This window comes from Dipodomys ordii, unplaced genomic scaffold, assembly GCF_000151885.1.
Source record: "Dipodomys ordii isolate 6190 unplaced genomic scaffold, Dord_2.0 Scaffold71, whole genome shotgun sequence".
NCBI classification, from domain to species: Eukaryota; Metazoa; Chordata; class Mammalia; order Rodentia; family Heteromyidae; genus Dipodomys; species Dipodomys ordii.
Window position 1 is genome coordinate 670412 of NW_012267287.1, and position 13774 is coordinate 684185.

At 59.9% G+C, this 13774-nt stretch overlaps 1 protein-coding gene across 1 annotated transcript in view; it reads left to right on the forward strand.

Moving 5' to 3' along the window:
• Nucleotides 1-633: 633 nt before the first annotated feature.
• The window catches only part of Maea (macrophage erythroblast attacher), a 22367-nt gene continuing 9226 nt past the window's right edge, over nucleotides 634-13774 (forward strand). The window contains exons 1-7 of the mRNA XM_013023947.1: nucleotides 634-812; nucleotides 2516-2719; nucleotides 5685-5807; nucleotides 7549-7625; nucleotides 10707-10815; nucleotides 11928-12061; nucleotides 13535-13730. Of these exons, the coding sequence (XP_012879401.1) occupies nucleotides 705-812; nucleotides 2516-2719; nucleotides 5685-5807; nucleotides 7549-7625; nucleotides 10707-10815; nucleotides 11928-12061; nucleotides 13535-13730 (951 nt within the window). The 5' untranslated portion in view covers nucleotides 634-704. The remainder of the gene's footprint in view (nucleotides 813-2515; nucleotides 2720-5684; nucleotides 5808-7548; nucleotides 7626-10706; nucleotides 10816-11927; nucleotides 12062-13534; nucleotides 13731-13774) is intronic.

A 13774-nucleotide genomic window follows, 5' to 3' on the forward strand; every position in this document is an offset into this window, starting at 1 on the left:
TGTGCTGTGCTGGACGTGAGGACCCCGTGTGCATTGTGTGTATCATTGGACTAGAGATGGGTGTGTGCTGTGTTGGACACGTGTTGTCTCTTGTGGTCAGAGTAAGGGAGCCAGGAAGAAGAAAGATATTGTAGCCACAGTTCTCTGGAAGAATGGGCAGTCTTCAAGATTAGTTATTCCCTATTTTCAGATTCCGTATAGGAACTAGGATGGACGTGTCTGTTTGCAGCCCTGCTCTCGAGGAGACAGTGGGAAGTGCATGTGGGCTTCATGTGGGCCTGTCCTCCGGGACCCGCCCAGCTTTGAATAGCAGCCAGCTTCTCACTGGCACAGCGCATTTGTCCATGCCCTTCACTGTTTATTTTTCTAGATGAACTTGGGGATTATGTTGTTAGTATGTACTTACAATTCCTTTAGAAGACGTGCGGATCCGAGGCAGTGGGAGCGGCGTGTGTCTTTGCCTTCGTCTCGCTCTCTTCCTCCCCTGCTCCTCCTCAGCCTAGGTGTCCTCTTACCAGGCTCTGGGTTTGGATCCAGACTCTGGGAGGTGTTGCTGCCACGGCTGTGTGACCAAGGCCTGAGCACTCATTCTCCTGGCTGTGATCCCACACGGGTCCTTCCCCACTTAGGTGCCTTACGAGACGCTGAACAAACGCTTCCGAGCCGCTCAGAAGAACATCGACCGAGAGACAAGTCACGTTACGATGGTGGTGGCAGAACTGGAGAAGACTCTGAGCAGCTGCCCAGCCGTGGATTCTGTGGTCAGCCTCCTGGATGGGGTGGTGGAGAAGCTCAGTGTCCTCAAGAGGAAGGTGGGTGCTGCTTCCCGGCCCCAAGGTGGAGAGGGATAAAGCAATGCCAGACAGCCTCTCCTGGAGAACGGGGCAGTGGAGAGCCAAGGCACGCAGAGTTTTAGAAGTCACCTCAGATTCGCAGCTGGACCTCTTGCCCCCATCCTGGTAGACTAGGGGCTTCTGAAATGATCTGCTCACTATTGTGCAATAACATTCTCTTTAAAAAGTTGGGTAAGACAGTTTCATGAGAGAGCTCAAGAGGCAGAAAAAGTCAGCATTCCAAGTTGGAGACAGGCCTCAGAAAGGTGACAAGTCCTGGGACAACCTGTCACTCCCTTCCACATCTCTCTCCAGCAGGCTGGCACCCAGGTATGGGTGCTGACCAAGCTCCACAGCTCTCTGCGGAGAACCTGGATGCTGGAGAGCGCTGGCCCTGGCTGGCCCTGGCTGAGTGGGTGCAGTCCCCTGTGGGGAGGAGCCTTTGATCTCAACCCGCATGGCCTGGAGTGACTTTAGGACAGAATCCAGCACAAAGGCAAAGGCAGCCCGGAGGAGAATAGGGCCTGACAACCAGCAGAGGCCAGTACAGACATGGCCGTGGCTGTCAGCCTCCGCAGAATCCGGAGAGTGCTAAAAGAGTGAAAGCCTCTGTAGGGAACAGAATGTGTAAAAAGATAGTAAAGGTTTAAAAAGAGACAGCATGTCAAGAAATTAAAAAACACAATAACCTGCCCGAGGCCTGGCTTAAGCGATAGAGTACTGGATGAGCGTGAGGCCCTGAGTTCAAACCCTAACACCAGCATATAGATGGGCCAGGAAGGGGACCTGGTTGGCAAAAACGTGTGTATTTAGGTTTTTCATTGAATGAAAAACTTGTAACAGTTATCGTTGGACACTGTGACAAAGTTCAGTAGGGAATTGGACTGAATGTGGGTAGGAGGAGATCATTAGAACAAAGCATAGTCAGCGGAGGATGGAGATCCAAAGCAGCAGGATTTCTGGGGAGTGTTTCAGACCCAGAGGCTCAGGGATGGCAGGGGTGGAGAGGGACCCCGTCCTCTGAAGCAGAGGCTGGGAGAAGACTGCTCTCGGAGGGAGGCCCATTTGCTGACTTGGAGCCACAGACCCGGAGGAAAGCCAGCCAGCTGGGCCTCGCTCTAAGCTGCCCAGGACCCAGCAGGCTGCAGGGCATTCAGAAGTCATGCCTTCATCATGCGAGACATGGTGACACGGGTCCTCTTGGCTCTTGATAGTTTCTGGATTAGGGGTAGTGTATTGGACATGTAGGTCCAGACCGTTTCTGTTACTGTTTAACGATGAACAAAACTACCTTTAGGAAAAAGTTATAAAAAATGAAAAACTTACTTTGTAATGATGAACAGTTCAGGTAAAAAGTAGCAGATTTCAAAGTTTAACAAAGTACTTGGCAACATAAGATCAGACTGTATAAAGTAAAAATAACACAACTGAAAGTAGATAGACATGTAAACAGTGGCAGGCTGGAGGGGTGCGTGCACAGCGTCCAGAGTTGGTACCTTAGCTGCTCTGCCAGACTTGTCCCGGGGACGGAGGTGGAGCCCGGTGCAGTGACGTTCATAGACACCCCCCCCTCCCTCTCATAGACCCCCCTCCTATCCCCCCCCCCCAGCTGGGCATGGCGCTGGTGTGTGCGCGTGTGCGCGTACGCATGCTCACTGTGTGCGCTCTCTGCTGTGGCCTAGGCGGTAGAGTCCATCCAGGCTGAGGACGAGAGCGCCAAGCTCTGCAAGCGCCGGATCGAGCATCTGAAGGAGCACAGCAGTGACCAGCCGGCTGCGGCCAGCGTGTGGAAGAGGAAGCGCATGGACCGCATGATGGTGGAGCACTTGCTGCGCTGCGGCTACTACAACACGGCTGTGAGGCTGGCGCGCCAGAGCGGCGTCGAGGTGGGCCGGCCGGCCACTCCCGCCTCCCTGCCCCGTGGGCAGCAAGGGGTCCCTGGAGGCCAGCCAGGCCAGGCCCAGTGTGTGTGCCTCGTGTGTGTGTGTGTATCTGTGTGTGCGTCTGTGCGTGCGTGCACGCGCCGAGGCCGGCCAGCAGCCTTCAAGGCCCCGTGGGCCCCTCCCAGCCTCAGCAGGGCAGGGTGCTGCTGTACGTAGGACGTGTGTGGGAGGCCTGGGTCTCGTCTCTCCAGCGGACACCTGGGGATGCCGCGCAGCTGCTCCTCCCAGTGCCGGCTGTGTGTCCATCTCGGGCGACTGTCCTGGGAGTCTGGCTTTCCTAACACGTGTGTTCTAGTAGAGAAGGCGACATCCATCTGTGGGGCTCCTTTTTTTGGTACTCATCCTGGGACTTGAACTCAGGGTCTGGCCACTGTCCCTGAGTTTTTGTGCTCCAGGCTAGCACTCTACCACTTGAACTACATACAGCTCTACTTCTGGCTCTTTGGCAGTTGGTTGGAGATAAAAATTTCAAGGACTTTTCCTGCTTGGGCTGGCTTGAAACTTTGATCCTCAGATCTCAGCCTCCTGAATGGCTAGGATTATGGGTGTGAGCCATCAGTGCCTGGCTTAGCAGTTTTCTTAAAAAAAAAAAAAATAGAAACACTTGGGTAGCTGAGCTTAAAAAGAACACAGGTAATACAAAAAATGACAAGAAAATCGAAACCACTAGGATAAACTGGAATGAATCTGGAACATTCTCAGTAGCAGGACTTTTAGCCCTTGGATTTTTGTTTTGGATGTGGTTAGCAGGGTTTGAATTAAGGTCCTCACATTCTTGCTTAGTTTATTCCTCGTGGCTACAGAGCCGTAGGGCCCAGTTCTCACCAACCCTCAGCAGCAGCCTCAGGGCTTCTGTGTTTGACACCCCTCCCTCCACCCCACCAGCCTGCCGCGCCTCCCTTCTTCCTGCCCTCCTTCTCTGTCCTGGGGTCAGGTTGTGGGGCTGTCCGGGCCAGTGAGGCCTGAACACTTGGGGAGTAGGTTGGTCTTACTCAGGCTGACCTGGCCTGACAGCCTTTTGTGGTACCTTTTTTTTTTTCCTGTACTGGGGCTTGATCTCAGGGCCTGGGCATTGTCTCAGAGCTGCTTTGCCACATGAGTGATAGCTCCACTTCCAGCTTTTTTTTGTGATTCACTGGAAATAGTTTCACAGGCTTTGTTGCCTGGGCTGGCTTTGAACCCTGATCCTGCGATCTCAGCCTCCCTAGTAGCTAGGATTATAGGCGTGTGTCACCAGTGCACAGCAAGGTCAGTATTCTTTCTTTTTTTTTTTCTTTTTTTTTTCATTTTTCCAGGGCTGAGGACCGAACCCAGGGCCTTGCGCGCTCCAGGCGGGGGCGCCCTTCCGCTGGGCTAAACCCCCAGCCCCATGGTCAGTATTCTTGACCCTTAGCCCTGAGCCAGTAGCACGTTGGCCAGGGGAGAGCTGGCTGCTCTCGATTCCGACCAGTGAGTAGAAATGGTTCGGGTGGCTGACACTCAGCATCTCACCTGCGCTTGATCACTTGGAGAGTCTGATACTGACTTATTGACTCTCTCTTGCTCTCTCACTTACTCTCAAGTAGTTTTCTTGTAAGTTGTTGGTTTGTGCTGAAATAGGTAAAGCGGGAGTCTGGCTTTTATTGTGCTTACTTGTACTTGTTCCTAGCGCTGTGCTCACCTGTGTTCTGATGCCCCCAGCCTTGGCTGCCAGAGCGGGGGGTGGGGGGAGGGGTTGCTGCTTCTGGCCACCAGAAGGTGGCTCCCTGGCCTTGTGTGTGTGCAGCACCCAGGTGAAGGTGTGCTGAGGGGGCCCCAGGAGGAGCACTTGAGGCCAGCAGAGCCGGGCCCCTGTGCATGCCTCCTCCAGGACTCATGGGGTGCTTAGAGCTCTCCCCGGATAGCCTCCCTTCCCTTCTCTCCTCACGGTGCTCTCCTGTCTCCTTGCGTTAGATTCTCTTGCTTGCTGGACCCTTCACTCACGGGGCTCCTCCAAAGTACAGTGGGTGTTTCGGGAGAATTGGGCCCCGCACCTCCCAAAACACCATGGCTTTCAGAGCAGGGACCAAGGAAACAGGGCTGCCAGGCCCCCGGCTCATCGGGACATGCAGGTGTCCCTCACCTGCCCTGTCGTGCTTGGCCAGGCACCCAGTACTCCCTGAGCAGATGGGTTCTCTTGGGCACAGATAGAGCCTGTTCCGTTAGTGTGTCGGGAGGGTGGCCCCAGCCACCATCATGGCCTCCCCCCTGCTGGGCAGGACTCTTGGCTCACAGCCAGGGCTCTTCTAGACCACACTCCACCTGCTGGCCTCTGCTGAGGTCTAGCCTTGGGGTTCTGCTGGCCAGTCATAGTGCCAGTGTCTGTCTACCTCGCTAGTGCCGGAGCCCCTGCCACAGAGGGTGTGGTCCTCCACCAAGGCCTCCCGTGCCTGGGCTGGGGTCTGGAGGGCTGTAGCTCATTCTGAGGGCTGGCTGGATTTGTACCTTGCTGGGGGCTCGTCAGTCTCAACCCATTCAGACGGCCCCACAGATGTGGCCCCCAGGGTCCCTGTGAGTGCAGCTGTGGGCATGCCTGTGCTTTTTGAGGGCCCCTGGGCCCCGTGACCAGGGCGGGTGTGGAGACCAGTTGCCCTCTTGGGAGCCCGACGCCAGTGGTGGCTCACACTGTAAGCCTGAGCTACCGAGAAGGCACAGACCTGAGTCTCAGTTCAAAGCCAGCCCAAGCAGGAGTGTCTGTGAGACTCTTATCTCCAGTTAACCACCAAATAGCCAGGAATGGAGCTTGGTTCAAGTGGTAGTATGCTTGCCTTGAGCCCAAGAGCCCAGGGACAGTGCTGAGGCCCTGAGTTCAAGCCCCAGGAATGGCCCATATGGAAAAGTGGGGTCCCTGAGCCAAGCATGCTGTGACCTGAGCCACGCCTTTCCCAAGGACCTGGTGAACATCGAGATGTTTCTGACGGCCAAGGAGGTGGAGGAGTCCTTGGAGCGGCGGGAGACGGCCACGTGCCTAGCCTGGTGCCATGACAACAAGTCCCGGCTCCGGAAGATGAAGGTATGGGGGCTCCCGGCTCAGCTTGGGGGGGACTGTGGGTGAACCCAACGGGCATGAGGAGAGCCCGGCCGCCCCACCTGGCTCTGGGCAGGATCCCCCTCCCCCCCAGTTTCTGCTGGTTCTCATTTGACGGGAGCCGAGGGCCGTCCACCCTGGTCCACATTGTTCGGTGTGCTCAGCCGCTCCAGGGCACCATCCTGCACTGGAGTTGGGGCACTACCCTGGCTTGGCTCAGGCCGGGAGCTCTGCCTCTCACTTGTTCAGCCTGGGAGCAGGGGTGAGGGGTGGCCTACAAGGAGGAGCGGGAGTGTGCGAGACCAGCCTGCTCCCCTGCAGTCAGAGCCACTGTAAGGGGTAGTGCCGGGCGGGCGGGCGGGCTGGTCAGGTGGAGACGGCGGTCCTTAGGAGCTGGCTGAGGAGGTGTGTGTAAAGCTCTGGCCTGGTGTGTCAGGGTGTCTGGTGTGTCAGGGTGTCTGGTGTGTCAGGATGTCTGGTGTGTCAGGGTGTCTGGTGTGTCAGGGTGTCTGGTGTGTCAGGGTGTCTGGTGTGTCAGGGTCTCTGGTGTGTCAGGGTCTCTGGTGTGTCAGGCCCCTCCCTGTCAGGGTGTCTGGTGTGTCAGGGTGTCTGGTGTGTCAGGGTGTCTGGTGTGTTGGTGTGTCAGGGTGTCTGGTGTGTCAGGGTCAGGGTGTCTGGTGTGTCAGGGTGTCTGGTGTGTTGGTGTGTCAGGGTGTCGTGTGTCAGGGTCTCTGGTGTGTCAGGGTGTCTGGTGTGTCAGGGTCTCTGGTGTGTCAGGGTGTCTGGTGTGTCAGGGTCTCTGGTGTGTCAGGCTCCTCCCTGTCAGGGTGTCTCTGGTGTGTCACGCTCCTGCCCAGCAGCTGTGCCCGGGGTGTTCGGAAGCTTTCCATGTGAAGTTGCTGGCCTCACCCAGCCCACGTTGGGTGCTGTGGGTCTCCCCAGGCCTCCGTGAGGCTGTGCTGCCCTGGGCCTGCCGCGCCCTCCCGAGTCCTTGCTGTGCCCCTGACAGAGCCCACGCAGCTGGCCCCCAGGGCCTCCCCACCATAGAAGGAGCCCCTGCCAGACCTCTTGCCACCTGCCTGGCCCTGAGAGCACCGCCCTCCACGAAAACCCCTCGTAAACCACGCCAGCGCCACGTGGGCCCAGCCAGCAGTTGCTTCCCCCTGGCTGGCTCTTCTGCTCCTGGCACCGCCCACCCGGGCTCCTGGGCCCCCTCCTTCTGCCTGGAACTCCCTGGCGTCTGTCCGGCGGTGCCACTGTCCAGCCCCACCGCTCTCCTTCCAGCAGGGGCCAGCAGGGTCCCCAGATCTCAGAGCAGGTCCTGGGATAGGGAGCTCTGGCAGCGCACCGAGGCCAAGGCCTGGCCTGTGCTGGGGAGAAACCTGGAGCTCGGGGCGGTGCCCTTGCAGGGAGCTGCGCTTGTTTTTTCCACACGTTGTGGATCTCCTCGCCGTGACCCGTGGGCTGGCGGCAGCCCTGCCCTCGGCTTTCCTGGTAGTGCCTTGTGACCCCGTCAGCCCTCCGGGTCCCCTGGCCGAGCTCCTCCCAGAATGTCAGCAGGACCCCAGGCTCTGTGGGCTCACTACCCTTGCTGCGCTGGCCACCTGGCTTCGGGGGCCAGCTCACCAGCGGAGGCCCGTGCTGGTCCTGCTGGGGATCTCCGGTGGGGATCTGCTGCCACCGACACGTGACGCTCTCCTAAGCCTCCTCTCATCTCTGTCTTCAGAGCTGCCTGGAGTTCAGCCTCAGGATCCAGGAGTTCATTGAGCTCGTCCGGCAGAACAAGCGCCTAGATGCTGTGAGGTAGGAGCGCGCCACCTGCCCTGCCCCTCCTGGAGATTCGGGGCCTTCTGAGCGTGCCCGCCCCTCCTGGGGATTCGGGGCCTTCTGAGCATGCCCGCCCCTCCTGGGGATTCGGGGCCTTCTGAGCGTGCCCGCCCCTCCTGGGGATTCGGGGCCTTCTGAGCGTGCCCGCCCCTCCTGGGGATTCGGGGCCTTCTGAGCGTGCCCGCCCCTCCTGGGGATTCGGGGCCTTCTGAGCGTGCCCGCCCCTCCTGGGGATTCGGGGCCTTCTGAGCGTGCCCGCCCCTCCTGGGGATTCGGGGCCTTCTGAGCGTGCCCGCCCCTCCTGGGCCTCACCCTGTGGCTGGGTGCCGGGGCTGCCTGGTGCAGGCTGTGTCTCGTGTCCGAGCCTGGGGTTGTGGCCCCACTCCTGTGTGGAGGCAGCGCAGGAGCCCCCACCCCGGTGGCCATGAGGGGAGCCAGCAGGGAAGCATGAGCAAGGCTCTGGGCCCCGTCTGCCTGCGTGTGAAGGCTCCATTGGCCGCCTGCAGCCGGGGGGCTGATGGGTTGGTTCTCAGTTCTGGGGACTTTCCACGGTGACCAGCTGGGTGCCAAGAGGAGCGCCAGCATTCTGCACGCACCTTTGGGCTTCTCGCGCGGCATAGTTGGGCCTGCGGGCAGAGGCCGGCTGTCCTGCCTGCTCGGCCTCCTTAGGGTGCACGCCTTCCGCAGGGACCGTTGACTTGGCCGGGCCCCACGGCCCTTCTGGCCCTGTGTCACCAAGACCTCTGCCCCGGGCACCGGAAGGAGCAGAAGTTGGCCTGTGGGTGGACGTGGCCTGGGTCGAGGGCAGGTGCAGCTGCTGCCTGAATGCATGCTGAGGTGGCAGGGTTCTGGGCAGTGCTGAGGGTCCCTGCCTCATGCACTTGTGCTTGGTTGGGGGCGCGGGGGACAGACAGACCTTTTTGTCTGCCTGTGTCCATCTGCACATGGGATGCACACGTGCCTGGTCAGGTGCCAGTGCCTCACACAGCCGCTGTACCTGAAAACATGGGCCGAGTGATTCATGGGTCATGTGTATGTTTGTTCGTCTGTTGTGGGGCTGGAACTGAGCATGCGAGGTATCGCTACCATCTATTTGTGCCCCAAACCCACATCTGGGGTCTTACTGTTGCCCAGACTGGCCTGTAGCTCCGGGAGCCCTCCCCCTCCGCCGCTGAGCAGCTGGAGCGCAGCTCAGGCCGCCAGCCTTTTTCATAATTTAGAAACAAAACTTCAGGGCCACCGAAGTTTGAACTCAGGACCTCACCTTCCTCTTGAGCATGCCCCCAGCCTTCTTTGCTCTTATGTTTAGATAGTCTCAAGTCTGGCAGGGGCTAACCTCAGACCATGACTCTCGGACATGCACCTCCTAGCAGGCCAGGCCGCAGGTGTGGGCACCGCGCACACCGCGCCACGCTTGTCTGCTGAGACTGGCTTCTCGCTAGACTTTGCTCCCACACCAGGATCCTCTCAGTCTCTTGTCTCTTGGTTAGCTGGCATTACAGCCATGTGCCGTCACGTCCAGCTCCACATTTTTAACTGAATGCCTGGCTCAGGGCGGGGACGTGGCCCGTGGACGTGGACGGTGTTGTCTCACCTTGGCCTGGCCAGGTGAGATTTAGGGATTTAGTTTTCCTGCTGTTGTTGCGGTTTGAACTCAGGCCTCCTACTTGCTGAGTAGGTGCTCTGCTGCTGGAGCCAGGGATAGAGCCCTGCACTTAGGCCCGGGCCCGTCTGGACATCAGTCCTCCTAATTACACTGTGCATAGCTGGGATCTGGGATGAGACAGGCCAGTCTGCCCAACTGTTGGTTGAGAGGGGTCTATTTTTCCCAAGGCTAGCCTCGAATCTCAGTCCTGAGTACCTGAGATGACAGGCATGAGCTACTGTGCCTAGCTTTCTGGGTGTTGTTGAATTTGTATTTATATTGTAAAGGAAACTGCATTATTATATGTTAGCTTTCATTGTGATGACAAATACCTGAAGCAAACGACTCAAAGGAAGAAGGAAGCCAGGCACCAGTGGCTCACGCCTGTCATCTTAGCTACTCAGGAGGCTGAGATCTGAGGATCGAGGAGGTTCAAAGCCAGCCTGGGCAGGAAAGTTTTATCTCCAATAAACCACCAGAAAACTGGAAGTGGCGCTGTGGCTCAAGTGGTAGAGTGCTCACCTTGAGCTGAAGAGCTGAGGGACAGCGCCCAGGCCCAGAGTTCAAGCCCCAGAACCGACTCCCCTTCCCCCCCAAAAAGAGGAAGAAGAGTTTCGTTTGGCTCATAGCACCAGAGGCTTTAGACCCTGTTGAATTGGTGGCCTTGTTTCAGGCCTGCAGTGGGGCTGGGCCAGTTGCTGGCCTCCCAGGCCAGGAAGCAGAGAGGAAGAGCACTGGCTGGTGCCCTCAGGGCCTGCCTGGGCATGCTTCTCAGTGACCTCACTTGAAGGCTCTTCCGGTGGCCCGGGCTAGAGCCCTGGCTTTCCACACACTGCTAAGGAAGGGTGGGCCCCACTCTGTCAGGGGCTGGGCTGTCTTGGAACTGGTGGCGGTCCTGTCAGGTGGATGCGTGTGCACCCCTGCGGGCACCTCTCCGATGACCTCTAGCCTCTCCTCCCTGCCTCCTGGAGTGGAGCCCGGGGGCCTGGCCCACCTCAGGCTGCTTGGTGGGCACCTGGGACCTCCTGGCCTGATACTTCCTTGTTTTTGTCCCAGCATGTTGCTGGCTCGTGAGGGGGCTTGGGGCATTGCTGGCCTCTGTGGGGGCTCAGGGGCGCTTCTGGCCATTGGGGCCCCGAGTTCGGAGGACATATCTGTGGACGGAGGGCGGGCGGCCCTGCCGTGGCCTGAGACCCCGCCGGACAAAGTGGCACAGTGTCCACCAAGCCTTAAATTTAAGCAGAGCAACTGTGCCCCACCGAGCCGACCACAGCACGGCCTGCTGGCCCACACAGGGCTGAGTGAGCTGCTCCGTGCGTGCGGTGTGGAGCCACGGGGGCGGCCGCTGGAGGTGGGCGCAGGGGTCCTGAGTGCTGGAGTCAAACTGAGTGTGCCAAAATGTTGCTTTGTAGACACGCAAGGAAACACTTCAGTCAGGCCGAGGGGAGCCAGCTGGAGGAGGTTCGCCAGGTCATGGGCATGCTGGCCTTCCCCCCAGACACGCACATCTCCCCATACAAGGTAACCGTGGGATGGCAGCACTCTTTTTTGTTTTTCTTTATGTCGGTCGTGGGGCTTGAACTCTGGGCCTGGGCGCTGTCCCTCAGCTCTTCAGCTCAAGGCCAGCACTCTACCACTTGAGCCACAGCACCACTTCCGGTTTTCTGGTGGTTTATTGGAGATAGAGTCTCATGGACTTTCCTGCCCGGGCTGGCTTTGAACCGTGATCCTCAGCTCTCAGCCTCTGAGTAGCCGGGCTGACAGGCGTGCCCACCTTCACGGGTGGCCCTGCTTCCCCCGTGATGCTGGAGCTCTGGCATCAGGGCTCAGATGGGTGGTATTAGCAGTAGTCTTTGGTCGCCATTCCAGTTTTCTCTTTGGCATCGGGCTCCCTGGCAAGGGGCTGGGTCTCAGGAGGACAGGTCCTGCGCGTGGCTCACCGGAGTCCAGTGTGCGACCCACTGCCTCCCCGAGGCCGCTGCCCGGGGCAGTTCGGACGCAGGCGCTGAGTCTGCCCCGGTGCCACACCTTCCATTAGCACCTCCCTGGTCAGGAGGAGATGCGGCTCGCAGGGGAGATGCTCCATCACAGGATAGATCCCCTCTGACCCCCCGAAGGGGTTCACGGTGTTGGAGAGCCCCTGCCCGCGCGGGCCTGCGCCAGGCACGTTCACCCGTGCACCAGCATGGCGGCTGGGGGTCAGGCTGCGTTTCTGAGGCAGTTTTAGTTCAGAGGAAAGGGGGGCCCTTGCTGGCCAGAGCTCCCGACACGGCCTGCAGCTTTGCCAAGTGTGGCTCGGGAGGCAGAGCTTTCACCTGAGGAGGCAAGGGAGGCCTCTCCCCTGAGGCTGAGGAGAGCCCGCAGAGCCTGACCACAGGCCCCGGCAGCCGCCTCTCTGGGGCTAGGACCCTCAGGGGACACCATCCCCTCTGGGCTAGGGCCGAAGTTGGGCCTCTGCCCGGCCAGTTGCCTCTCTGAGTGTCACCTGCCTCCTGGTGCCCGGCCACAGCTCGCCGGCCCACACCCTCCTTCAGAGGGCTTCCAGCAGGGGCGTGGTTCCAGAGTGCAGCCCGGAGCCCGCGCCGTGACACCGGGCCTCCAGAGCTGCCCCACGGCCCCTCTGTCTCTTCCAGGACCTGCTCGACCCGGCGCGCTGGCGGGTGCTGATTCAGCAGTTCCGTTATGACAACTACCGGCTCCACCAGCTGGGGAACAGCTCGGTGTTCACGCTCACGCTGCAGGCCGGCCTCTCCGCCATAAAGACGCCGTATCCTCCACACCGCGCCCGCGCCACGCGAGCCAGGCAGCGTGTCCTCTAGAGGGATGCGGAGGGGCCTGCCCAGCAGCCCACGCTGTAGCTTTGTCTGGGGTCCCGCACACACACAGCTGTGCTGCCGGCAGCGTCCTTCCCTTCCCGTCTCCCGCCAGGGCCCAGCCCCCCTCACAGAACCCTGCACCCAGGCCCTCCTTGAGGTGACTGCTCATCCTGTGTGTAAATGGCTCGACCCTGGCCCTGAGTGCAGCAGCTGCCCAGTTCCTGAGTCACTGACCCCATTCTGGCTATAGTGGCTGCCCATCCTGTGAGCCTCACCCCTGCTCCTATGGCAGGGCTGTCCTGTGAGCCTCACCCCTGCTTCTATGACAGAGCTGTCCTGTGAGCCTCACCCCTGCTCCTATGACAGAGCTGTCCTGTGAGCCTCACCCCTGCTCCTATGACAGAGCTGTCCTGTGAGCCTCACCCCTGCTCCTATGGCAGCTGTCCTGTGAGCCTCACCCCTGCTCCTATGACAGAGCTGTCCTGTGAGCCTCGCCCCTGCTCCTATGGCAGGGCTGTCCTGTGAGCCTCACCCCTGCTCCTATGACAGCTGTCCTGTGAGCCTCACCCCTGCTCCTATGACAGAGCTGTCCTGTGAGCCTCACCCCTGCTCCTATGGCAGGGCCGTCCTGTGAGCCTCACCCCTGCTCCTATGACAGAGCTGTCCTGTGAGCCTCACCCCTGCTCCTATGGCAGCTGTCCTGTGAGCCTCACCCCTGCTCCTATGACAGCTGTCCTGTGAGCCTCGCCCCTGCTCCTATGGCAGCTGTCCTGTGAGCCTCGCCCCTGCTCCTATGGACAGAGCTGTCCTGTGAGCCTCACCCCTGCTCCTATGGCAGCTGTCCTGTGAGCCTCACCCCTGCTCCTATGACAGAGCTGTCCTGTGAGCCTCGCCCCTGCTCCTATGGCAGGGCTGTCCTGTGAGCCTCGCCCCTGCTCCTATGACAGCTGTCCTGTGAGCCTCACCCCTGCTCCTATGACAGAGCTGTCCTGTGAGCCTCGCCCCTGCTCCTATGACAGAGCTGTCCTGTGAGCCTCGCCCCTGCTCCTATGACAGAGCTGTCCTGTGAGCCTCACCCCTGCTCCTATGGCAGGGCCGTCCCCCTGTGGTGATGGTCTCTTGGTGTGCCAGCCAGCGCCTCTGGGCAGTGGTTTCCCGTTGTGTTGTGTGCTGAGCACTCCCATGAGAGGAGGTCTGTGCGTGCTGCCGTCCACAGCCCCCCCCATCTGAGGAGCTCCCCTGTCCTGGGGATGGTGCAGAGGCTCCTGCAGCGCGCTGGCGTGGCCCTGAGGGCGGGTAGCAGGGCCGCAGAGGCTGCTGGCTGTGGAATAAGCGTTGCCTTCACTTGGAGTGCGGGCGCGTGGCTGCAGCGCGCCTGCTGTGCCCCTTGACCCCGACCCAGCCTTCCTTAACCTCGGGTACAGTCAGTGCTACAAGGAGGACGGCAGCTCCAAGAGCCCCGACTGCCCGGTGTGCAGCCGCTCCCTGAACAAGCTGGCCCAGCCGCTGCCCATGGCCCACTGCGCCAACTCCCGCCTGGTGTGCAAGATCTCCGGCGACGTGATGAACGAGAACAACCCGCCCATGATGCTGCCCAATGGCTACGTCTACGGCTACAATGTGAGGGGCTGAGGGGGGACTGGCAGGGGTGGGAGGGGCGGGGG